The sequence below is a fragment of the Artibeus jamaicensis genome, unplaced genomic scaffold (assembly GCF_021234435.1).
Source record: "Artibeus jamaicensis isolate MK-2021 breed Jamaican fruit bat unplaced genomic scaffold, CSHL_Jam_final scaffold_614, whole genome shotgun sequence".
Taxonomy (NCBI): Eukaryota; Metazoa; Chordata; class Mammalia; order Chiroptera; family Phyllostomidae; genus Artibeus; species Artibeus jamaicensis.
This window is the reverse complement of record NW_026522050.1, coordinates 772308-795231: the sequence shown is the minus strand read 5'-3', so window position 1 is coordinate 795231 and position 22924 is coordinate 772308. Positions and strand designations below refer to the sequence as shown.

Below are 22924 nucleotides of genomic sequence, written 5' to 3'. Positions count from 1 at the left end.
ATGCAGGTGAGAATGTAAGATGCTGCATCGCTTCGGAAAAATTCTGGCAGGTCCTCAACAAGTTACATGACCCAGCAACTTCACTCCCAGGTGTATACCCAGGGAAGCTGAAAACTTGTACACACAAAAAATAATGTAGAGAGCAACATTATTCATAAGAACCAGAATGCAGAAGCCGTTTCATATCCATCGACTTATGAATGGATAAACCTGAATGGATAAAAAAAATGTGGTGGAATATTATTCAGCCATAAAGCGGAATAAAGAACTAATGTGCACTACCACATGGATAAATCCTCTAAATGCTACACTAGGTGAAAGAAGCCAGACACAAAGGCCACATGTGACAGCCAGAATAAGCAAATCAGGGAGACAAACTAGGTTAGCGTTTAACAGGGGAAAAGGTAATGGGGAGTGACTGCTAATGAAGATGGGGTTTCTTTGGGATGATGAAAACGCTCTCAAATTAGATGGTGGTGATTTGATGATTGCACCATTACCAGATACACTAAAAAACTGAATTGTCCACTTTACCAGGGTGAATTTTATGGTATGTTCATTACTGCATATATCTCAATAAAGCTGTTATTTAAAATAATATGAAAATGGCCCCAGCTGGTGTGGCTCAATGGATTGAGTGCCAGACTGTGAACCAAACGGTCACCAATTCAATTCTGAGTCAGGGCACATGCCTGGGTTGCCAACCAGGTCCCCAGTGGGGGGAGCTCGAGAGGCAACCACACACTGATATTTCTCTCCCTCTCTTTCTCCCTCTTTCCCTCTCTAAAAATAAATAAATAAGATCTTAAAAAAAAAAAAAAAAGATGAAGACAAATCTCCTGGCCTCGTGGGGCTCACATTTAAGAGGGGAAGGAGTGGATCTCAGAGGGAGGCAGCCCAGCCCCACACACCCAGCCTCTCCTCCGCCAAATTTCCACAACCCCAGCACCACAGAAGCAGATTTTATGACACCCCCCCTTGGCGCTCATACTGCGACCTCAAGCTCTGAGGGCTGATGCACACGGGGCCTTAGTCATAGGTCAATGCAATCCAAGGCTGGCTTGGGGCCTGTGACTGGGGTCTAGAACCATGGAGCCTGGTGCTACTCTGTGGATGGTCTGTTTACTGAACTTTAATAAAAGCAACACAGCATTTTTTTCCAAATAGAGGAGTCCCTTGGCTTATTGTCTGGGGTGGTAGTCAGGGTGGAGCAGCACAATGGGACAGATTCCTGATGGATGAAGAAATGAGATTGTGAGCACACGAGTAAACGAGTCCCAGGATCGGAGCCCTTCTCCGTACCACTCCCCCCCATCTGCATGGAACCCCTAGAAAACGAGTTTCTTCTCCCCCATCTCTGGTCTTGGGGGCCTGGTTCCCAGCCTGGAGGCTCACAAGAGAGAGCCCCAGCCTAAGGACCCCTTACAAGTGAGGCAGCAGTGACATGTGCACCCCTGCCCAACCCTCTGTCTGAGATGCCAGTCCCCCATCTTTCTGCCAGTCCCCTCATCCCCACGCAGATTGTGATGGAAGGGGATGAGGAACAAACGGAGGCAGGAGTCACTGCTGCCTGTCCCCTCCCCGTGCACCTGCCACTTGCATTTCCCTGTTTAAAGCCCACGATGACCGACTGTTCAGTCAACAACACCCATCAAGCCTGCTTCCGAGCCCGGCTACATCCTGGGAGCTGGGGACACAGGCACCACAGACACTTCTGGTGTGTTTGGAAGGAGGATGCCAGGCAGGCGCAGGCGCAGACATAGCAGGGGCTCAAGGGGTTGCAGGTCACATCAGAGGCTGGGGGAGAGAGCAGGGAGGGCTTCTTGGGGGTGACTCTTGTGCTAAAGAAGCTTTGTAGGATGAGCAAGAGTGCTTCCCCTAGGGTGCACTGACCACCCTCCCTCCACACCCTGTCAGTGGTCAGGGGCCTGTGGCTCCCAAAGCCCCCTGGGCTTACCCACTGCAACACTAATGGCTTTCTGTCACTGCCTCTTAGAACCTGTCTCCTCCTGTTTCCTTCAGGACAGATCCATCTCTGGATCCCAAGAATTGCCCAGAACAGGGCAGGCAGAAAGCCTCTGCTGAGTAAAGAAAAGTGGGTGGGAGGGGGTGTAGGCAGGCGGAGGGCTACATAGGAACAAAAGTTCTAGTGCCTTTGCTTGAGGGGTCTGCCCTCCCCTCCCGGCCTGGTTTCTCCTTCGTGGTTTCTCCAGCTCCACCCCCTCCAATTTGGTGTGCAGTTTCCTGCCCACCCCGGCACTCTGGTCTGCAGCAACAGCAACATGGCATTAGCTGTCTGTCTCTCCTGCCCCCTGGCCCTGTTGGTGGCAGGTCTGGTCCAAGGCATCGGAGGCCAGGTAAGTGCCCACAGTCCATTCCCCACACCCTCCCCCCTGCAAGCCCCATGCCTGGGGCTCACCCCTCCAGAAACAACCACTGTGTCCACGTTTCTCAGAGGGAGCAACTGAGGCTGGAGAGGTGATTGATATGCCCAAGCTTGCACAGGGAGACAGAACAGGCTAACTGGCTGATCCCCTCGCCCAGTCCTGGCTGGAAGCCACGGTGTGGTCCCAGCAATGATTCCTTGCTCAACCCCCTCTCCCACCACCCTTGCTTCCTTCTAGGACCCAGGTCCCCGGCCACTGGAACTGAAAGAGGTCTTCACTTTGTTCCAGATCCAGTACAACCGGAGTTACTCGAACCCAGCAGGTATCACGGGGCCTGTACACCTGCAGTCCAAACTCACTTCTCCTATTTAATTGATGAGGAAATCAGGGCTCAGGATGAGAAATGGGCTTGGCCTAAGCTCTCCTGGGACATCGGCAGGGCTTGAGGTGTGCTGTTCCAGAATGCAAAGGGGGACAGGGTCATTCTTGGCTATGAGTGTGGGGGGAGGTGGCAGCTGTTGGGGGTCTGCCCAGTCCTAGAGGATCCTTTGCCTCCATAGCCTCAGTCCTGACTCCTGGCAGTGGACAGGAGACCATCTAGCCATGAGTTCATGCAGCGGACACCTAAGGATACACCTTTTATCCCCAAGCTGGGGACCCCTTCTCCACCCTGAGTTGCCAACCCTGTTCCTGCCCTCTTTCTGGGTCTCATCCACAGAGGGATAATCTGTGGGTGTCTTTCAGCCCATGTCATGGGCCTATACCCCACCCGCCCCCACCCCTGCCATCCTGCCAGGTCCCAGCCCCAGGCCTGTGGTCAGAGGTGTGAAGGAGGCGACCTGACAACAGGAAACCTGTCTGTGGTCTCTGACCACCTACTTTCCTTTCTGAGTCACTTGGTCCTCAGACCCTTTACTTGGCTTCCCCCAAAGGTGGGCAGAGATATCCTTCCTGCCTCCTGGGAAAACCCAACCCGAGGTGGGCTGGGGAGCCGTTCCTCTGCCCAGGCACCTGTAGCGGAGCCTGCAGGGGCCACAGGAAAGGAACCTATCCTCCTCTGGGTGAGTGCGGGAGGGAGGACACCCAGCTGGTGATCACTTCCTGCCCCTGGAAAGACCTTATTTTGGTCCAGAGCATGCTCGCCGCCTGGATATCTTTGCCCGCAACCTGGCCCGGGCTCAGCAGCTGCAGGAGGACGACCTGGGCACGGCAGAGTTTGGGGTGACTCCATTCAGTGACCTCACAGGTACTAGGACACCTTCTGGCCCCTGGGTGGTGGTTGGGGAAGTAGAGCCTTCTCCAAGGGAACCGGCAGATGGACCAGATAGACTGTTGGCATTCATTTCCCAGAGAGGGACCCTGAAGACCACAGGCCTAAGTGCTGGACCCAAACCTTGGAGAGTAGGGACAGGTACTCCGGAGGCCTATGTCCCTGCTCAGTTCAAGGCTGAGGTAGCAAGTGCCAGGGGATGTGCCCCAGCAAGGAACTTGGTCTCTCTCTACTCCTCAGCATCCCTGCCTTTGTCTCCCAGGATATTATGGGGACACAAGTGGCCAAGGATGTGGATAGCTGGAGCCGGAGAAGCAGAATACTGGGGAAGGGGTCAACTCGGTAATCTTGGTGGTCCCATTTGTCCCTCAGAGGAGGAGTTTGGCCAGCTGTATGGGAATCAGAGGGCAGCTGGAAGGGCCCCCAATGTGGACAGAAAGGTAGGATCTGGCGAGAGGGGAGAGTCAGTGCCCTCTACCTGTGACTGGCGGAAGGCACGTAACATCATCTCATCTGTCAGGAACCAGGTAACGTGCCCCATCCAGCCTTAGTGGTGGGAGGGAGAAGAGAGGGGCAAGGCTCAGCCCCCTTACCCAGCCCCCACCCTCTCCCCACCAGAAAAGTTGTAAGTGTTGCTGGGCCATGGCGGCAGCGGGCAACATCGAGGCCCTGTGGGCCATTAAACACAAAATGTCTGTGGAAGTCTCCGTGCAGGGTACGGCTGGGGAAAGGGGCATGTGCGCTGGTGGGGGGATGGGGCCTGGGCTTGGGCACCCACACCGTCCCCTTTCCCACCAGAGCTCCTCGACTGTGACCGCTGCGGGAATGGCTGTAGTGGTGGCTACATCTGGGACGCATTTATAACTGTCATGAACAACAGTGAGTGCCGGCCTCTCTGGGGACTGCGCGTGTGGGGGGATGTTTTGGAGCGGAGTTTCCTCCTGGCCTTGTTTACTTCCAGGTGGCCTGGCCAGCGAAAGGGACTACCCATTCCGGGGGGAGGCCAGAGCCCACAAGTGCCAGGCCGAGAAGTACAAAAAGGTGGCCTGGATCCAGGATTTCATCATGCTGCCGGAGAATGAGCAGGGTGAGGGCAGGGTAGAGACCCAGGTGGACAGTGGCAGGGGGGTGACAGGGACGGACAGACCAGGACAGAGGCAGACAGACTGGGCTATTGACAGGGATGGAGGAATGAGGGTAGGTGGGAGAGAAGTGGAGACGACCATGAGCCGGGAGCAGGGAAGGTGGGCAAGCGTGGCCTGATGGCACCTCTACCCCAGGAATGGCCCGGTACCTGGCCACGGAGGGCCCGATCACTGTGAGCATCAACATGCAGCTACTGCAGGTGGGATAAGGTCGGGAATGGGGGGAGGAACATACAGGGGGTACGGCCCCAGACTCAGCCCCTCTGCCCCTGCAGAATTACAAGAACGGTGTGATCAGGCCTGCACCTGGCACCTGTGACCCTCAGCACGTGGACCACATTGTCCTGCTGGTGGGTTTTGGAAAGACCAAGTCGGGGGAGAGAAGGCAGACAGAGGCCGTCTTGTCCCAGTCTAAACCTCGGCCTCGTCACTCCACTCCGTACTGGATTCTGAAGAACTCCTGGGGGGCCCAATGGGGCGAGGAGGTGAGTGGGGTCTACGGGGAGGGGAAGGACAGGATGGGCCTCTCCCCACCTTCCGGCCCTGATGTCGTCCGACTTCCTAGGGTTATTTCCGGCTGCACCGAGGGAGCAATGCCTGTGGCATCACCAGGTACCCGCTTACTGCCCTAGTGGACACACCAGTCAAGAAGCGGCACACAATCTCCTGCCCTCCCTAAGCCCCCCTCTCAGCTCTCTCCTGCTGTGCCAGCTGCCTCCTTGCTGGCCACACCCAGAAGTCTTCCCCTGTCCTCCCAATCCTCTTGCTATGGGTTGAATAAACCAACAGAAGAGCCTGGATTCCAAGTGGACTCAGCTGGGTGGGGAAATGGATGGATTGAGCAGACACCACTCCCGGACACATCCTGGCCCCTGCAGGGCCAACGCACACACAGATCCCCACACTTAGGTACACACACAAGCTCACCTCCCACTCACGTTCCCCTATGTGGACCCACGCACAGGCTCCTCCAACGTCATGGCAACTTTATTGGCAGTGCGGGTAGGGTGGTGGGAGGGGGCCTTAGTCATGATAGAGGCGCAGGAGGCAGCCCTGGAGGGTGCCCATGTAGCGGTCCCAGAGGGCCTGGTGCCTGCAACGACAACAGTGACAGCTTGTTTACCACAAGCCACCACACCAGGTCGCTGCTCCAAGTGATCTGTGTACCTTCCCTCCTTAGTCCTCACAGTGTTCTTGTGATCCTTACCATTATCATCCCCAATTTAAATATGAGGAAAATGAGGCACGGGGAGATAAGGAACCTGCCCAAGGTCATGTCACAGCTTCTATGAGGTGGAGCCAGGCCTCTGGTCCACAGAGCCTCCCACCCCCAGGGTGGCGAAACAGGAGCCCTGAGTCTGCAGGAGGGCGAGGCCGTAGGAGGCTGGCTGGGCGGGGTCTCTCACCGGAAGCCGTCCAGAGAGTGGACTGATGCTGAATACTGATTCAAAAAGAGCCGCACGTCATTCAGTGGCCAGTGGTCAGATCGGCAGGGCTCCACGAACTGCGGGGCCGAGGCAACATCTAGTATTGGTACAGCTCAGAGACAGGCCAGGTTGCAGAGGAGTGGGCAGTGGGCAGGAGAGCTCACCTTCTCCACGAGGTCCACGAACAGATCTCTGACGTCCTTATTGTGGATGAGCTTGGCGGCCACGTTCACCAGCCCCCGGGACAGGTTCTGTGGGGCAGGGAGCCTGGGAGTTCTGCCTTCTGCCCCAGAGGCTGGGGGAGGGCCCCTCCCCAAATCTATCCACCTCCCACCGTCACATAACTCCCCCAATGTTTAGGGGCTGGCTCCCCCATTACAGGTGGGCAGAGGGAGCAGCTGCGCCACTGCTGGTCAGTTTGGGGCATGCGCAGAGTTGCCTGGTGGGACAGTGAACCATAGGCTAAAGATGCCCAAGGGACATAAGCTGGCTTGGAGTACAGACCTTGAAGTTGGCTTCCATCTCGGAGAAGACACCGAGCTTTCCTCGGAGGGCAGTGCACACCAGGCTGCAGGGAGACGGGGTCCAACCTAGAGCTGCCTGGGCCTCCACTTCGGGCCCCACCCCATGGACCCCCCTCCTCAGAGTCACCTCTTATGCAGGTCCAGAAGGTCCTTGTCAGCCACCAGCACCTTGAGCTCCTTCAAGTCCTGAAGAAACTCCTTGTCTAAGTCCACGTCCATGTCATCCACCTGGGAGTCTGAGTGAGGCCCAGGGAGGCAGTTGGGGGGGAGGGTGACAAAGTGTCCTCCTATGATACCCACTCTTTCCTCGCCCTCCACATGGCACCCCCACGAGGCAAAGGAGAAATTGGTGTCAGAGAGGTGGAATGCCTTCCCCGGCCATGGAGAAGTAGTGGGCTCTTCCCAGACGAGGGGAGTGTGGGGATACCCGACTCCGAGCAGAGGCGGCTGGGGAGGGGCCCTGAAGGGCAAAGAATGCCGGGAACTGGGGGCCTGCAGGAGACAGTGCTGCTGGGGTAGCAGGCCCTGAGAGGGCAGGGAGCTGTCTGGGCACCCGGGTCAGTGGGGGCCGGGCGCCTCACCGACGGCTCCGAGGGTCCAGTTCTGGATCATGAGCTCCGCACAGAAGGCAAAGTCGCCAAAACTCAGGTACTGCAGTTTTTTCTTCCCTGTCTCAAAGCGGTTGTTGGCAAAAAAGACGATGGCTGCATAGTCCCTGCAGGGAGGGGACAGTGGACCTGTCAGGGCTGGAAGTCCCTTCTTGGTGAGCAGCTCCCATCTGCGGCGTCTGCTGGGCATCTGAGTTCCGGCCTCTCCCTGCCCTAACTCACTGTGTGACATGTTTCAAGTCACCTTTCTTTGGGCCTCCTCATCCATGAAGAGGTTTCAACCCAGATCCCTGAAGGGATATAGCAGAAGACCACAGTGGTAGCCGTCACCACTTGCTGAGCACTTTCTAAACCCCAGGGGCTGTGCCGCGTGTTTTATATGTGGCACCTCACAACAGCACAGTTGGTAAACAGCGGGGCTAGGATTTGAACCCAGGTCCGTCTGATCCAAACTGCAGACCAGGAGTGAGATAACCATTTCCCCAACATAGCCAGGAGGCAGGAGGTCAGGTGGGTGGGGGTGGGGAAGATGGACCAGCCTTGGGGGCCGGGGGAGTGTGCAGAATGGGGGAGATGGATGGCTCCTCGCCTGGTGCCTCACCTGGCCAACCGATCGGAAAGGAGGAAGTGTTGCTGGATGTTATCCACCAAGGAGCCCCGCATTTCCTCCACCACCTTGAAGACTCGTTTAAAGTTGTCAAACTGCAGGCAGTCAGGGGAGGGAGGCCTGGTCAGAGCTTGCTCACCCAGTAAACTGTTTACTGAACACCATCCGTCACGTATCTCCCCATGCTGCTACAGCATCCGTTATTCCTTCAGGAAGTTATCAATTCAACAAACATCTACCAACTTTTGCCACCTTGCCTCAGATAAATGTTTACTCATTCTACTTTAGCATCACGCTCTCCGGTTCTTCACAAGCTTGTGCTGGAACTGACTGTCTTGGCTAAGACCCAGAAAGTAAAAAAATGAGCAAATGCTAAGCTGTATGCAGGGAGCTCAAAGGAGACACAGAGAAAAGACGTGAAAGTTCCAGAAGGGTTACTCCTCACCGGCGCCACCAGAAAGTCTTGTGAAGGTGACATATGACCCTGACTTGGATTTCAAGGAATAGATATGGCCAAGAACAGGGCCCTCCAGGATGGGGCAGCATGAGCAAAACAAAGCCAGATGCTGGGGAACTGTAAGCCTGGAGAAGCTGGCAGGACCAAATCAAAGGAGTGTTTGAAGGGCGAGGCGGAAGAGTGTGGCTTATCCAGGAGGGAGTGGGAGCCACTGAAAGTTTATGGACAGGAGGAAGCTATGGTCAGACCTGGGGTTCTGTAAGGTCATGCTGGTTGCAGAGTAGAGGACAGCCTGGAAGGGGCACGCCAGGGAGAGGCTGGGTACCAAGCAGCTGCCATAACAGAGGTGGGCAGTGTCCAAAGCGGTGGAGTGAAAGGGTGGACTATAGATGAAATGCTGTGTGGGTGAGGAGGGGGCTGCAATGCCCACCTGTCTTCGGCAGCTCTTAAGGGTAATGCCTGTTTTGGTGCTGATGTCATCCAGGTCTTTCTTGGTGCCCTTGGACAGCTTCTTGCCCAGGACCTCTCGAACAAAGGCCTCATCAAAGGCATAGTACCTGCGTGGAGGCAGAGGACACTACTGACTTTCCATGAAAGAGGAAAAAGGGGGCCTGAGCTTTCTCATGGCCTGGGGAAGTCCTGTCCCTCCCTGGACCTCAGTTTCAGCCTGCAAAATGGGTATATGGTCAGAGTGGTTGGCATCCCACCTCTCGATGAGCAGCGCCTGTCGGGAGGGTGGGATCTGGAAGATGAGCTGGTGCAGCAGCTTGGGTGGTGCGTGTAACAGGCGCTCGAGCATGTGGAAAGTTCGATAGTGGTCCATGGTGTCACTCTGAAGCACCGCTGCCGTGGCACCCGTCTGCTCCAGGATTCCAGAGCGCACCCTCAGGGCCACAGCGTCGCTCACTGGGGAGTAGGCGCTAGCATCAGGCTTTGCCCCACTGACCTCAAAGCCCCTCCAGGTGTTTCAGCCCCTATCTCCATTCATCCCTTATTCCTTCTGCCCGCTTCCCTTATAGGGCATCTTATAGATGCCCAAGTCCAGGCTCGGCTCCTTCCCCCATCCAAAACAACAGCTCGGCCTGATGACCTCCCCCAGACGGTCCCCCCACAGACCCGAGTAACCATCCAGCCAGAGGCGATACACGTCCTCATCAATGAGGGTCGTGTTCCCTACGAAGATGTCCAGCTCGTTGGTCATGGCTGCGCCCGGCCAGGAGCAGCCCCAGCGCCCCGGCCGGAGCAAGAACGGCCGGACCGGGCTGCAGAGCCGCCCGGGCCACTTCCGGGAGCGCTGAGATTCCGTGCCCGGCACCCGGAGCCACAGAAGGACCACTTCCGGGACAGTGAGGGTAGCGCTGGAGCTGCGAGGGAAGAGGCAGAGGCGGTGGAGTAGCTCCCCCTTTCGGCAGGAAGGGGAATCCCAGGCTTCTCTGTCCCCACACCTACTTGGTACCCCTACCCGGCCAGTCTCCCCCATCCTGTAATCCTTTCTGGTCACTTCCTCCTGTTCCCTCCACTCCACTTTCTCTCTTCAGGGCCTCTCTACTTTGACCTGTATCCTAAATTTAGGGGTTTCACAGGGCTCAATCCTAAATCTTTTCTGCGCAGTAAAGGTGTGCAACCGACTTCCAAAGGCCTTTGTTGGAAGCCCCTCAGTCCATCCTGCGAATGAGCATCTCTCCTGGGCTGGAGCACTTGCTCCTATACTTTTAGCACCCTCCACCCTCCCCGCCTCACCACTAACTAATGACCTCTCTTATTCTGCAGCTCAGAGCTCTGCCTGGAAGTCCACATCAGAAGGGTCGCCTATCTGTGCGTGTTTCTTTTCATGTTGCCTCCCCACAAGATCCCCAAAGCTAGATAGACCTGTCGGTCTCCCCACTCTATTTCTTTCCTGCGTTCCTATCTCAGTGACAGCCCCAACACCCACCAAGGTCTCCTATCAGAAACCTAGGCTTTCTCTCAGACTCCTCTCTCTCCACATTCAGTTCTGCTGATTTGCCTTCTGAATATTTCTAGTATTTCTTGTCCTCCCCACCCCCACTAACACTGCCCTGGCACAATCCTTCTGCATAGCTCTACTGCCCAGTGACACAGTGTTCTAACTAATCTCCCTGCCTACACTCCCCCTCATTGTCCACCCCACACAGAGCAGCCCGAACAATCGTTTTTAAAACACATATTTTAAAATGTTACACCCGTGATTAAAATCTTTCCTGGCCTGTGAAAATGTGTCTAGTATTGAAAGCTCTTAAGAATCTGGCTTCCAACTACCTTTGTTTCCTCCCTCTCTTACCACTTTTTCCACGCACTTGCCTTTCAAAAAGAAATCAAGCTACTCTCACTGTTCATTCACGCCCCAGCATTTTTCATCATGCTATTTCCTCTCTCTGAACTAGTTGTCTCATTGCTTGACAAAGCCCTATGCATTTTCAGGGACCTTCAGACATCTAAGAAAAACGTTTTTTGGGGGGGTTCCCTCAGACTCTGTCTGTTCCTCTTCCATTTGCTTCTTGTTTAACTCACCTTGTCTTCCCTGACTACATTAAGACTTCTTCTTTGAGGACAGGATAAGAATCTTGATCAAGTTTATTTCTGAATGGATCTTACACACAATTAAAGCCTTATTGAACAAACGAATCCCTTGTATGCACCCCCCCCCGCCCCGGGCAGAAGACGCCCCGTGAAAGAGAGGGCAGGCTGATGGTGAGCCAGGACTTTTGGCATTGGGAGCAATGCTCAGTGAGCCCAGAGTCTTTCTCGAGATGAAGCTAAACTAGGAAGGATGTTGAGGTGATAGGTCTGAGTTCTGTCTGGGGTGAAGGGCGGTGAGCAGGAGAGTTCCCGGGCATACACCTGAGTCTTGGTTCTGAGAAGGAGCCGAGAGACCTAGGCTTGAAGTTGAGGATTGGGAGGTACGAGGCTCCTGGTTTCGGGGTGACAGGCGCTGGTGCAGGGACCCACTAACCCCAAGAATCAGGAACGCTCCGTAGGGAGTGGGCGGGGAATCTGCTCCTTCTATGCTAAGGCCCTGCCCCTTTCCGTGGAGGCTTCCTCGGATTGGCTGTCCTTCCTCAACGTCATGTGGCCCCGCCCCAGCGCGCGCCCCGCCGCGTGCCCAGCCCTGAGTAGCCCCTGCATCCTACGCTAGCCGGCCACAGCCTGACGCGGGTGGAGCCGCGTTCTGAGCTGCGCCGGGCTCGACGTGGGGCACCTGGACCGCGGCAGCGGGCAGGCGATGCTCCAGAGATCTGAGCAGTCATGGAGGCCGAGGCAAGCGGCCTGGAGGAGCTGACGGATGAGGAGATGGCGGCGCTGGGCAAGGAGGAGCTGGTGCGGCGCCTGCGGCGGGAGGAGGCGGCGCGCCTGGCGGCTCTGGTGCAGCGCGGCCGCCTCATGCAGGAGGTGAATCGACAGCTGCAGGGTCACCTGGGCGAAATCCGCGAGCTCAAGCAGCTCAACCGGCGCCTGCAAGCCGAGAATCGGGAGCTGCGCGATCTCTGCTGCTTCCTGGACTCGGAGCGCCAGCGCGGGCGGCGCGCTGCGCGCCAGTGGCAGCTTTTCGGGACCCAGGCATCCCGGGCTGTGCGTGAGGACCTGGGCGGTTGTTGGCAGAAGCTGGCCGAGCTGGAGGGCCGCCAGGAAGAGCTGCTACGGGAGAACCTAGCGCTTAAAGAGCTCTGCCTAGCGCTGGGTGAGGAGTGGGGCCCCCGCAGCAGTCCCGGTGGCGTGGGGGGCTCAGGCACCGGGCCGACCCCGGAGCTCACCTTGCCCCCCTGCGGGCCCCGCGACCTGGGCGATGGAAGCTCCAGCACCGGCAGCGTGGGTAGTCCTGATCAGTTGCCCCTGGCTTGCTCCCCAGATGACTGAGGGCGCAGCTTCCTTGGCGCCGACGCCCGCCCGGATGGCCCCCAAAGCGCCGCGGTTGCAGTGTACCTCGGGACCTGGAAGCCGCCCGGCTGCACAGGAGGGGCCGCTGGCATGGACTTAGACATCCTGGCAATGAGGAGGGCCCCTTGCTTTCGCTGGCGGGGCAAGAGGGGACTGGAAGCTGGAGCAGAGGGACTGGCAGGGGGCTGGGTGGTGGCTAATAAACTGGGACGGAAGCAGACCCCATGGGCAGCGTCTGTTTGGCACTCGCCGGGGTTAGGACAAGGGCGGGGACCTTGAGACAGGGTATCATTCCCCTCTGGAGGGGCTACACAACTAATGTGTCTGATCCTCCCCCATTACCTCGAGCCTGGGGAGGGACATGGGACCGTGGAAAGCCGCTGGCTACAACCCCCACCCCCACCGGGCCCTTCCAGCAGGCACCGGTATAGGCCGTGATCCGGCCCCTGAAGTGGCTCCAGCTCCCTTCCCTGCTCCTTCCTGTCCAAGACAATGGGGCAGGAAGCAGGTGTTGGGGGCCTAGAAGCCACTCAGCCGCCTCCTCTTAGGCTGTAAGGGGCCTAACAGTGATAACAGCGCCCTCCTGTGGTACATGCAGGAGCAAGGTGGGGTCCCATCAGGAGGAGGAGGATAATCCTTTTGGCTGGCATCCCACAACATTCTTCCTCTCAATCCTGGCGATGAGGCAGAGCAGATGTAGCTTCGTTTGTCAGATAAGTCAGGGAGGCCCAGGAATATCAAGTAATTTGTCCAAGGTCATGTAGTGAGTCCATGGAGCTGAGTCTTGAATCCAGGACTTCTGGATCCAAATGTTTTCCCTTTAGCCTCTGGAGCCAATGTAATGAGGCTGGAGCTTCAAGCCTTTTATTTCATTTTGGCAGAATTGTATAAAAATACTCTCTTTAGGAAAATAAATAGCAGCTGCCTTTGCGGTGGAGGCTTAGTTACCCTGGAGCTAAAGTCTTCTCAGAGCCTGGGCTGCAGCTCAGCTCATCACAGAAGTCTCTGGCACCTTCTCCAGCTGTGCCATTTCTGGAGGGGTCGACAGGATGCCCTAGTTCAGTCACCTGGTGCTGCTGGCAGTGGGGCTGGGTGAGTTAGTGTTCTAGGCTGGTATATCGCTTGTCAAGGGGTAGGGTTGGGTGGATCACAGGAAGAAGGTGATGAAGACTTAGGGGAGGTCTGGAGGGGGTTAGGGCTCCAGAAAACCTGTAGGGATCTACAAAGTCATTTGGGGCTGCCTAGAGTTTTCTTGCACAAATGGGAAATATTTTGTCTCTGATTTAAAGGAAATTGTGCTAGAGAGGCCTGCTCTAGAGAAATGCCTCTAGAGTGGGCAGCTTTGGTGGCCCCAAGCTGGCTCCACCAGGAAGCAAAATAGGCTCAGTCTCATCTGGTAGGATGGAGAAGAACCGGCAGGGGTTGAGCATGGAATATGGCCCAGGCCAGCTGGACCAATGGGTGAGGAAATATTGGCTAGGTGGCACCTGCAGGGAGAGGGACCAGTATGCCTCATAATGCCAGGAGGGTAGGGGAGCCAAGGGGGTCAGAGGACGGGTCCCCACTGCTGCTGCTGCTCCTGCGATGGGCTGAGGAACAGGGCTCAGGGGTGCTGGGGTAGGTGAAGACCAGACTGGGAGTGAAAGGAGTCAGAGAGGGTGTGGTCACGAGCGTAGGAGTGTGCAATGCTTCGGGTTCAAGCACAGGCCCCGGGGAAAGGGAGATACAAGGAACAGGGGCTGGTGTGCTGCTAGTACCGCCTGTGCTGCCAGTGTCACTCTCCTTGGCTCCTGGGATTTTGCAGATGGGGCGGTGGGCTTCGAGCACCAGCTCCAGCCGCTCCTTCTGCTTCTGCAGCTCCTCAATCTCTCGCTGCAGCCCTGATTTCTCGTCCTCCAGTTTGTCAGTCTCCTGTAGGGAGAAGGTCAGGAATCAAGAAGCTGAGATTGGAATACTGTGTAGCTTCCAAATGGTGGTGGTGATTGGGCGGTTGGAAGTAGGGTGAGTGGGGGAGTCTCCACCAAGTCTGGACTACAATTCCCATGAGGCCCTGGGAGAAAAAAATGTGCAGGGCTCCAACTGAGACCTTGAGCGTTTTAGGAGATTGTCGGAGGAAGCTTTAGCTCCGGTCGGCTGTTGATTCAAGTACCTTTTCCTCGTCCTTCTTCCTAAGGACTGCCTCTCCAGTGTCCCCTGGGGCCCCACAGGCACCCTCGGCACCGACCAGTGCTCACCGCTTGCAGGAAGTCGGTCAGTTCCTTCCTCCGGTTCCTGCACTTGGCCGCAGCCAGCTTATTCCTCTCCCGCCTCACTCGACGGCGCTCCTCCTCCTCCGGGCTGACCTGGGGGATAGAGGGACCAGTGAGGTGTATCCTGGGCTACAGGCTGCTGGGCACTCCCCTAGTGCGGTTGCCCAGAGTTAGGACCTTGGTGGAGGGCATGGCAGCGCAGGGGCACCCTCCTCCTGCATTTGCAGGACCACTGCGCACCGACGTGTCCCCAGAACTCACTTCAGCAGACTCTAGTCAGATTTCTTCCTATCCCCCTCTCGGGAGGCACAAACCTTAACCCTCTTCATTTCCTGGGACTCAAGTAAGATGCCTCCTCCTGCAGGAAGTCTTCTCTCGTTCCCCTGCCAGAAGTACCCATAGCCTTTCCTCCTTGGAGCCTTTGGGAGCCAGCCACTCCTTTTCAAGAGACCCCTATTCTTTTCAATTTCTTTATGGCCAAGTCTCCTTTTCCCCAGGGGCTGGAAGCACTAGGAGGGGCTGACTGCTGCTAAATTGTTATTTATTATAAATCCACTGTATGCCAGCAAAGTGTTTCTCTTAGATTCTTTTTCTAAACTTTAGTCTTTTATTTTATATTTTAATTGTTTTAAATTTATTTATCTTTAGAAGGAAAGGAGAGAGGGAGAGAAATATCAATGTACCGTTGCCTCTCATGCGTCCCCTGCTGGGAACTGGCCTGCAACCCAGGCATGTGCCCTGACCAAAACAGCGACCTTTTTGCTTGCCTGGCAACACTCAGCCAGGTGAGCACACAGGCCAGGGTGCTTTTCTTGGATTCTTCACACGACTTTCCATGTAAGGAACTGAAGCCCAGGGAAGATGAATAACTTGTGTTGGTCCTAGAGCAGAAGTTAAAATCCACTCACTCTATTCAACATTGAATGAAAGGCCAGCTGATGGAGACCATCTTCCCCATGAAGGACCCCACTCACAGCTCACAGCTCACAGCCCCAGTCTGAGAGGACCAAGGACCAAAGCGCCCTGAGGACAGGGCTCAGGGAGAAAGGCCAAGGCCTGCCTCTGGGGCTCACACAATAGTCCTCTTCCAGGTGGTCACAAAGGCCAGCCAGAAAAGCCTCCCCTGGCACACCTTTCCCAGCCAATAGCACATCTTTCCCAGGATCCCAGCATCCCTCTCCATCCTCTACCCAACTGTTAGAGCAACCTGTTCGAAGTGCAAACCTCACTCACTACCATCTCATATACTCACATGGCTCCAGGGTTGCCCTAGCTGGTGTAGATGGGTGGATGGAGTAGCTAAAGGTTGGGGTTCAATTCCCCATCAGGGCACATGCCTGAATTAGGGGCCAATGGGTGTATCTCTCACACATCAATGTTTCTCTCCCTCTCTTTCTCCCTCCCCCTCTCTCTAAAAATAAAAGATAAAATATTTGTTTAAAAAATGCGCTGAGGAGAGGAAAGAGGTGCCACTCCCTTAAAGACTATCTCTTATTTATTTTGGAAAGGACATTATTAGCAGTGTGTGAGTAGGAAAGCTGGTTGGGGAGGCAAAAGTTCCCAGCTCTCTTCTTCAAGCCTTCTCTTAGCTCTGAGCGAGGCAGTGTGGCTGGCTGGTTAGAATCTAACTTCAGAATTGGGCAGACCTGTCTCGTTACTCAATACTTGTGTGATCTTGGGCAAGTGACTTTACCTCTCTGGGCCTTCATTTCCTTGGCTGTAATATGGGGGAAACCAGAGGGTGTTTGTGAGGTTTTAAGGGAGACAGCGAAACAGACTCAGACAGCAGCTAAAGGGAACCTGCTTTCTGTTCTTTCCCAGGTACACAGACACAGCACAAGCCCACCCTCTCATTCCCGTCTGCAGGTGGGTGTCTTCTGTCCACGTGCCTTTCCACATGTACCTTACATGTTCTCACCTCCACTAACATGCTTTTTAATTTTTTTATTTATTTATCTTTAGAAGGGAAGGAGAGAGGGAGAGAAATATCAATGTATGGTTGCTTCTTGTGTGTCCCTTGCTGGGAACTGGCCTGCAACCCAGGCATGTGCCCTGCCTGACTGGGAATTGAACCACAATCTTTTGGTTCACAGTCCCATGCTCGATCCACTGAGCTACACCAGCCAGGGCGACATTCTTTAAAAAAAATTTTTTTAATTGATTTTAGAGAAAGAAAGAAGAGAGAGGGACATTGATTTGTTGTTCCACTTATTTATGCACTCTTGGGTTGCTTCTTGTATGTGCTCTGACTGGGGATTGAACCCACAACCTAGACATTTTGGGTAGATGCTCTGACCAGTTGAGCCACCTGGCCAGGGTTCCACCTCCATTCTTGCTGTGCCATCCCCTCTACCTGGAATGTCCTTTCCTTCAACTCTATCTATGCAAATCCTACCCATCTTTCTAGGCTTATATGCCTCCACCTCCAGGAAGCATTCCCTGATCCAGAAGTGACCTCTTTGTCCTCTGGGTCTTCCTAGAGACTCCTCTCACTTTCCACCTTGGCCAATAGTCACTAGTGGTGCTACCTTCTCCCTCCTTCTAAGCCTGTGTTCTCCTTTGGGGCAAGAACTACTCTCTGCACCTGTACACCCCTGTGGGCATCAGAACCCCGCAAGGCTTCTGCCCCTTACCTGTTCACAGGGCCGGCGACGCACGCCTGGAGGTGGCCCCAAGGCCCGAATGACTCCTGGCCGGGGCTGTGGGTGGCTGTACTGGGGATAGGCCAGAGGTCTTGGGTAGCTACTAGGTCCCAGGAAGTGAGGCTGAACCATCCACTGAGGCTCCTGGCTGCTACTCAGTGCGCTGATGCTTGGCACGAGGTGAAACTTCTGAGGGATAAGAAATGGAGATCAGGGGTGTAGTCTGTCTTAATTGAGGGGCTTCCAGTGGACAGAAGCCACACTGTTGTCCACCCTCAAGACAGACACTGAGATACCAGAAAGAGCAAGAGCACAGCTTGGCAGTTAGAGAGACAGAGTAACAAACCTCCATTCCTGAGCTGTGTGACTTTAGGCAGATCACATAACCTCTCTGTACCTCATTTCCCCATAAGAGCTAATACTTATAAAATATGAATTCCAGGCACTGTCCCAACCACTTTACAAATATTGACTCATATAATTTGCACAACAGTATCTTCATTTTCAGACAGGAAAATGGTTGTCCTCAGACATACAGCCAGTAAGTGGGCAGTGGGACTTGGTCCCAGGCCCCTTGGCTCTTTCCCACGCCTGCACCTGCCCAGGTCCGGTTGGCACAGAGGATGGTCAGAGCTCCCAACTCCAAGGGTGGCTGTGAGAACCGGGTGAGAGAATGTATGTGACAGGGCCTGGTAAGGGCTGTGGAGGACAAGAGTCAGGGCTCTGGGTTCCAGCTGTTCCAGTTCTAATCTTAGCTCGGACTACTTATTGTCTGTGACTTTGGGCACACTATTGAATCTCATTGTGCCTCAGTTTCCTTGATTTTAATATTGTCATAGATAAGGATTATGGCATTTCATCGATGCTAAGAAGTACCCTTTAGCAGCTCTGAAATCGGTTTAATTGGCCTTTTTTTTTTTTGCCCCAGAGGGGGTGTGCCTTTCCTGAAGGTTCGGCAAGGCTGGGTCAGTGAGCGGCGTGGGCGGAGCAAGCCCCTATTCCATCTCCTGCTCCAAAAATCCATTTAATATGTGGTCCTCAGAGGATGTATCAGATGTTAAACTGAAAAGAACAGATCTCTACACTTGATCTTGGCCAAAAGGCCAAGAAGCGATGATAATTGGCAATTTTAAACAATTTAGTGGCACAAAATAATGGTGGGTTTTCAAATCAATGGGATCTGAGATTCTGTGAAATACGCTAAATAAGGAGAAACCCGCCCAGCAGGATGCCTGGTTGTACAGCTAGAGCTCCAGGTATTACCTGCCGCTATTCTCTTTCAGCCAGAAAGGAGATTGAGATGGGGGTTCAGTGTTCCGGGAGAACTGGGTTCTAACCCTGGGGCTGGGCTCTGGGTGTGTGTGCCCAGTCCTCCGGGAAAAGGCGATTCAAGCCCAGGCAAGTCCGTGCAGCGATGTCCCTGGCCCAGTGCTGGGGGCCCAGTGGCCCAGTGACCCCAGTTCCGGGCTCGAGGCACCGCCGGCGGTATCTTCTGCTCCCGAGGTTGTCCAGGCCCGGGCCGCTCCGGGCCAGGAAGGGAGGGGCACCCCAAGTGAGTCAGCCGCCGTGACTCGGCCGCCGTGACTCGGCGGAACGGACGCCGCTCCTTCCCTCCCCTAACGACACGTGCTCCTGGCCCCTCGACAGGAAATGGGCACCTGCAACCTCCGGGGTCCCCCCAACCGCCAGTGGGCGCCAAGAGTCGGGGGAGCGGGAGTCCCCCGCTGCATGACCCCGCGCATGTTCCCGCACCTTCCGTTTTGATTGGCCCCTACCTGTAAAGGAAGGGGTCAAGAACCAGTCTCGGAAGCCCACCAGATTCCACTGCGTAGAGAAGGGGATAGGGACTTGGCGACGGGGTAGAGAAGGACAGACAAAAGGACGGATACACAGACGATCACAGACGATCACAGACGGTGCGGAGGATTCCCGGTCTGTTGGGCTAGCCTGCGGATGGATCTAGCCTCCTTCCTGTGTTGGACGCCTGGGTCGCAGTTCAGATCCCGAGTCCCATCCCGGGAATTTAGTCCGAGATGAATCAAACCCTGTGACCCTGTCAGGGCTAGGATTAACGCAGGTGCCGGGGCCCCGTTCTAATGCAGATGGACAAAGAAATTAGCACTGGACAGTAAGAAATAAAGAAGTTAAGGACAAGAAGAAAGAAAGACGGAGGGACAGATAGCAGACAGTGAGGGAAAAAGGGACGAGCGAGAGAGGGGACGTTCACAGATTTTTGTTACACCTCCTACCCCCCCGCGCGCGTTTCCCTAGCTGGGGGGAATGTGTCCCCGGACCGCGGACAGTGGGCAGGGCTCGCGGCCACGGCACCTATACCAGGTCTCTACTCCTGCTCCCGGCCCCAGACCCAGCGCGTGTCGGTGCTGACCGCAGCGTCCCAGGCGCTGTTTCCCCCGGGGACCCCAGGCGTCCGCTCCTTCTCACCTGCTGGCCTGTCGCCGGAGGCTGTCCGGGGCCGCCGTACGCACCGCTGCCCCCGGAGCTGGGTCCGGGTTCCCCGAAGTCTCGGAACATGCCCTGGGCTGGCTGCTCTGTGGGGTCAGCGTCAGCGGCTTGGGTTCTGACTCAGCCGCTCCTCGCGTAGTCTTTTCTTTTTATGAATGAAAAGTTCTCGGGCTGAATCACTTCAACTAGGGGGTGGGGGCGTGGCGCAACGGCGCGGGTCTCCTCCCGGCTCCGCCTCTCCCGACGCGCCACCTTTTGCTTGTCAGCACTGAACTGTTCAATGTCTCCTAAGGTCCCGTAGCCGCCTTTTCTCTGGGAACAGAGAAGATTTGACGTCCCCCAGCTCCAGCAGCGGGTCCGCCCCCCTCTGACGCAGCTGCCCATACATGGTGCAATTTCCTCGCTGCACCCAGGTGAAGCAGAGGATTCCCCGGCGGATTACTCGCACCTGAGCTGCTGGGAGCCGGCCCCGCCCCGCTCAGCCAACCAACGCAGTCCTCGACGCCCCCACTCCAGGACTTGCGCGCACCCTCTCACGGCATGGTCCAGCCTCAGTTTCTTTATTTGTAAAATGGGACGAAATACTCATATAGCTACCTTACTGCGCATAGGAGTTGGAATAAAGAATGTGAAAGGGTTTGAAAACTGTAAAGTGCATTATAAATGCGATTGATTATTATTATTATTATTATTATTATTATTATTATTATTATTAACTGGGTGCTTATTTCATGCCAGGAACGTACTACTACCATCCAAGGCTGCACATCGTGGCGTGGAGCCCTTCCACTGGTATTGTTTTAAGATTCAAGTATAATAGAAAGTAACTAAATGACAAACCAGAGTTACAAAAACACTTATGTATTTTAAACGCTTACCGTGAACAAGTTAATGTTTTGAATTACCCACAAGTCCAGTGCAAAATAATTGTGCTATTCACAGGATAATTTTAGTACCTATAACAAGTTCTAATTCAGAGCCCTTCTAAGCAGCGAGAGCCTGCAGTGGGACACAGGTGTCCCTTGGCCTGAAAAACACCTTCTTCTTTAAATATTGTCTGTGCTCTTCCAGGGCTGTGTGGTCATCAGCCTTGCTTGAAGATCATGTCAAAGGTCTGTGTGACTGTGAGGCCAGGGTCAAATGTCAATAACCAAAGGCCAGCAACACAGGAAGGCAGGTTTTACCTGGAAGGTAAAATCATCATCCCATTCTACAGATGGGAAAACTGAGGCTCGGAAGTGTTGAAATGAAGTGCCTAAGATCACTGAGAGAATGGCTGAAGCAGGCTGGCAGATCAGAACTGGGGCAGCTCCAAGCCCAGACACCTTTTCACATCTGCAGAATGTCAGGGCTGGGGGACCCCCCCCCAAAGTTTCTTCTCAGCTTCCTCCCATTCTACTGAGGAAACTGAACTTCCTACCTCACACGGCTTCAGAGAGAGAGTTGGGCTCTCCCACTTTCCTCTGGTACCTCCATGGAGTCCAGCTCTGGTTTTGTCCTCAGGGGAGGAAGATTTCAGAGAGGTGGGAGCCTAGGTTGCCTTCCTTGGGGAGAGAGGGCAGGGAGGGGACTGTGGGTACATGCAGGACTTAGAACCAGAAGGCCAGCTTGGCCCTGGGCTTCCAGTCCCAGAGGTACCATTTTCTGTCTCTGTGACCCTGGGTTGTGACCTTCCCTCTGAGTGCCAGTCCCTGTGGGAATAATTGAGCCTCCTGCTGACCTCATGGGGCTGCGGTGGGATCAGATGAGATCACAAATGTGAATGTGCTTTGTAAGATATGAGTTGCCGCGTACCCAGAAGGTGATTAGCAACCTGGTGCCGGTCCCTTGCCCTTGTCCTCAATGCCTATCTTTCTCTAAAAAGAAACCAACAGCAGTTTACAGTGAGCAATATAGGGGTGTATGTGAAGAGAGAAAGATTTTTTGAGGCAGTTTGACCCATGAAAAAGCACACGCGTGTTGGAATCAGATAACTCTGGGTTCTGAGTTTGAATTCTGCTCCTCACCCACTATATGACCTTGATGAGGGAGACAATCTCTCAACGCCTCTGCTCATCTGTTAAATGGAGACATAATGGTAATTACATCTCAGAATTGCTGGAGACTAGAAATAACATAATATTCCATGTTTAGCACACCATATAGTAAGAACTGGACAAAAAAAATAAACACACACACGTTAAATATAAAGCCCCAGGGCTGAGAGCCCTTGGGGGTCTGATCCTATGGTAAAGGCGCTTGTACTGCACACTCGCACTCACACACACACACACACACACACACACAGACTAGTATCTGGACTCCTTGGCTAAGTACAAGCTGGACAGGGTGACACAGGGCCAGGTAGTGGCACATGCAAGGTCTGAGTCAGGTCAGCCTTGACTATATCCATCTGCCTGCTCCAGAAACAACACCCTGCCTGCTCCCTGAACAGCCTGGGGGCAGTGACTGAGCAGGGGCTCAGGTCTCAAGTGTGTGTGCGCGTGTGCGATTACATGGCTCTGAAAGTCCCTTCCTGCTCTAACCGTCGGTGGAGCCACAAGAAGGTCTTTCAGAAGCAGCACATTCCAAGCCCCTCAGTCACTGACTCCCGCCTCGAGGCTGCAGAACAGTTCCCGGCTCCTGACCTCACCAGCTCCCTGGGGCACTGATGGGGCAGTTTGGGTGCCTGGAGGCAGGTCCGAGGGACGGGGCACTGTCTCTTGGCAGCCTTGTGAGCCCGGCTCAGTCACTTTCCTGGAGAAGCCCCATCTCGTGGGGCTGCAGTGGAGAGAAAGGAGGCCAGGAGAAGTGTGGTTTGCATCCAGCAGGTTCTGTCAGTGCCCCCAGGGCCTTGGAGGTGATGTTTGTTTTTCAGTTTCCATTCACTTTTAAATTAAACTTTATTTATTTTTAAAATTGCGGGGCAAGCCACCTAACATACAATTAACCATTTTAAAGCGCTCACTTCAATGGACTTCCTCGCATTCACAGTGTGATGCAACCACGACTTCTATGTAGTCTCCAAACCTTTTTCATCGTCCCAGGAAAACACCCCATAGCCTTTAATTAATCACTCCCAACTCCCTCCTCCTCCCACCCCCTGGTGGCCACGGGTCTGCTTTCTGTCTCTGCCGCTTTGCCTGCTCTGGACACTGCACATCAGTGGGACCCTGCAGGGTGTGACCTTTTGCATCTGGTTCCCTTTACTTAGCCTATGCTTTCCAGTTTCCTCCATATTGTAACAGGTATCATGTCCTTTTTATGGCTGA

General features: G+C 54.8%; 4 protein-coding genes and 1 non-coding gene across 6 annotated transcripts; 2 read left to right on the top strand and 3 right to left on the bottom strand.

The window, feature by feature from the left end:
* The first annotated feature begins 2248 nt into the window (after nucleotides 1-2248).
* Nucleotides 2249-5602, top strand: CTSW (cathepsin W). The gene is made up of 10 exons (XM_037135396.2): nucleotides 2249-2357; nucleotides 2625-2709; nucleotides 3520-3633; nucleotides 4030-4184; nucleotides 4276-4372; nucleotides 4456-4536; nucleotides 4619-4744; nucleotides 4938-5002; nucleotides 5078-5287; nucleotides 5368-5602. The coding sequence occupies exons 1-10, from the start codon at nucleotides 2283-2285 to the stop codon at nucleotides 5479-5481; spliced, it is 1122 nt and encodes a 373-aa protein (XP_036991291.2). The 5' UTR covers nucleotides 2249-2282; the 3' UTR covers nucleotides 5482-5602.
* Nucleotides 5603-5773: 171 nt separating this feature from the next.
* Nucleotides 5774-9733, bottom strand: FIBP (FGF1 intracellular binding protein). Its single transcript, XM_037135395.2, has 10 exons — nucleotides 9542-9733; nucleotides 9133-9331; nucleotides 8856-8982; nucleotides 7963-8063; nucleotides 7335-7468; nucleotides 6881-6989; nucleotides 6734-6797; nucleotides 6394-6480; nucleotides 6209-6306; nucleotides 5774-5895 (listed from the first exon to the last, which is right to left on the bottom strand). Exons 1-10 carry the CDS (start codon nucleotides 9624-9626, stop codon nucleotides 5826-5828), a joined length of 1074 nt encoding a protein of 357 aa, XP_036991290.2. The 5' UTR covers nucleotides 9627-9733; the 3' UTR covers nucleotides 5774-5825.
* Nucleotides 9734-11525: 1792 nt separating this feature from the next.
* CCDC85B (coiled-coil domain containing 85B) lies at nucleotides 11526-12539 on the top strand. Its single transcript, XM_037135413.2, has one exon. The coding sequence runs from the start codon at nucleotides 11690-11692 to the stop codon at nucleotides 12296-12298; it is 609 nt and encodes a 202-aa protein (XP_036991308.2). The 5' UTR covers nucleotides 11526-11689; the 3' UTR covers nucleotides 12299-12539.
* A 628-nt stretch (nucleotides 12540-13167) lies between these two features.
* FOSL1 (FOS like 1, AP-1 transcription factor subunit) lies at nucleotides 13168-19805 on the bottom strand. Of its 2 annotated transcripts, none has more exons than XM_037135411.2 (4): nucleotides 19653-19805; nucleotides 17202-17399; nucleotides 14554-14661; nucleotides 13168-14230 (listed from the first exon to the last, which is right to left on the bottom strand). In XM_037135411.2, exons 1-4 carry the CDS (start codon nucleotides 19740-19742, stop codon nucleotides 13832-13834), a joined length of 795 nt encoding a protein of 264 aa, XP_036991306.2. In that variant the 5' UTR covers nucleotides 19743-19805; the 3' UTR covers nucleotides 13168-13831. The 2 variants fall into 2 exon arrangements, with proteins under 2 accessions (XP_036991306.2, XP_036991307.2); XM_037135412.2 differs by having other exon boundaries at nucleotides 17202-17396.
* Nucleotides 18139-18325, bottom strand: LOC119041947 (U2 spliceosomal RNA). The gene has a single exon (XR_005081129.2). It is a non-coding gene; the product is annotated as a U2 spliceosomal RNA (small nuclear RNA).
* Nucleotides 19806-22924: the final 3119 nt, after the last annotated feature.

Bases quoted from the DNA above. Each gene is read 5' to 3' on its own strand.
- FOSL1 (XM_037135411.2), bottom strand. From the start codon at position 19,742: ATGTTCCGAGACTTCGGGGAACCCGGACCCAGCTCCGGGGGCAGCGGT. The intron at 14,662-17,201 runs GTAAGGGGCAGA...TCTATCCCCCAG, and splicing joins GTCGCCGGCCCTGTGAACAG to GTCAGCCCGGAGGAGGAGGA. The intron at 14,231-14,553 runs GTGAGCACTGGT...TTCTCCCTACAG, and splicing joins TGACCGACTTCCTGCAAGCG to GAGACTGACAAACTGGAGGA.
- CTSW (XM_037135396.2), top strand. From the start codon at position 2,283: ATGGCATTAGCTGTCTGTCTCTCCTGCCCCCTGGCCCTGTTGGTGGCA. The intron at 4,185-4,275 runs GTAACGTGCCCC...TCTCCCCACCAG, and splicing joins TCTCATCTGTCAGGAACCAG to AAAAGTTGTAAGTGTTGCTG. The intron at 5,003-5,077 runs GTGGGATAAGGT...CTGCCCCTGCAG, and splicing joins TCAACATGCAGCTACTGCAG to AATTACAAGAACGGTGTGAT.
- CCDC85B (XM_037135413.2), top strand. From the start codon at position 11,690: ATGGAGGCCGAGGCAAGCGGCCTGGAGGAGCTGACGGATGAGGAGATG.
- FIBP (XM_037135395.2), bottom strand. From the start codon at position 9,626: ATGACCAACGAGCTGGACATCTTCGTAGGGAACACGACCCTCATTGAT. The intron at 6,481-6,733 runs GTCTGTACTCCA...CCTGCCCCACAG, and splicing joins AGATGGAAGCCAACTTCAAG to AACCTGTCCCGGGGGCTGGT. The intron at 5,896-6,208 runs GTGAGAGACCCC...TTGTCGTTGCAG, and splicing joins CACTCTCTGGACGGCTTCCG to GCACCAGGCCCTCTGGGACC.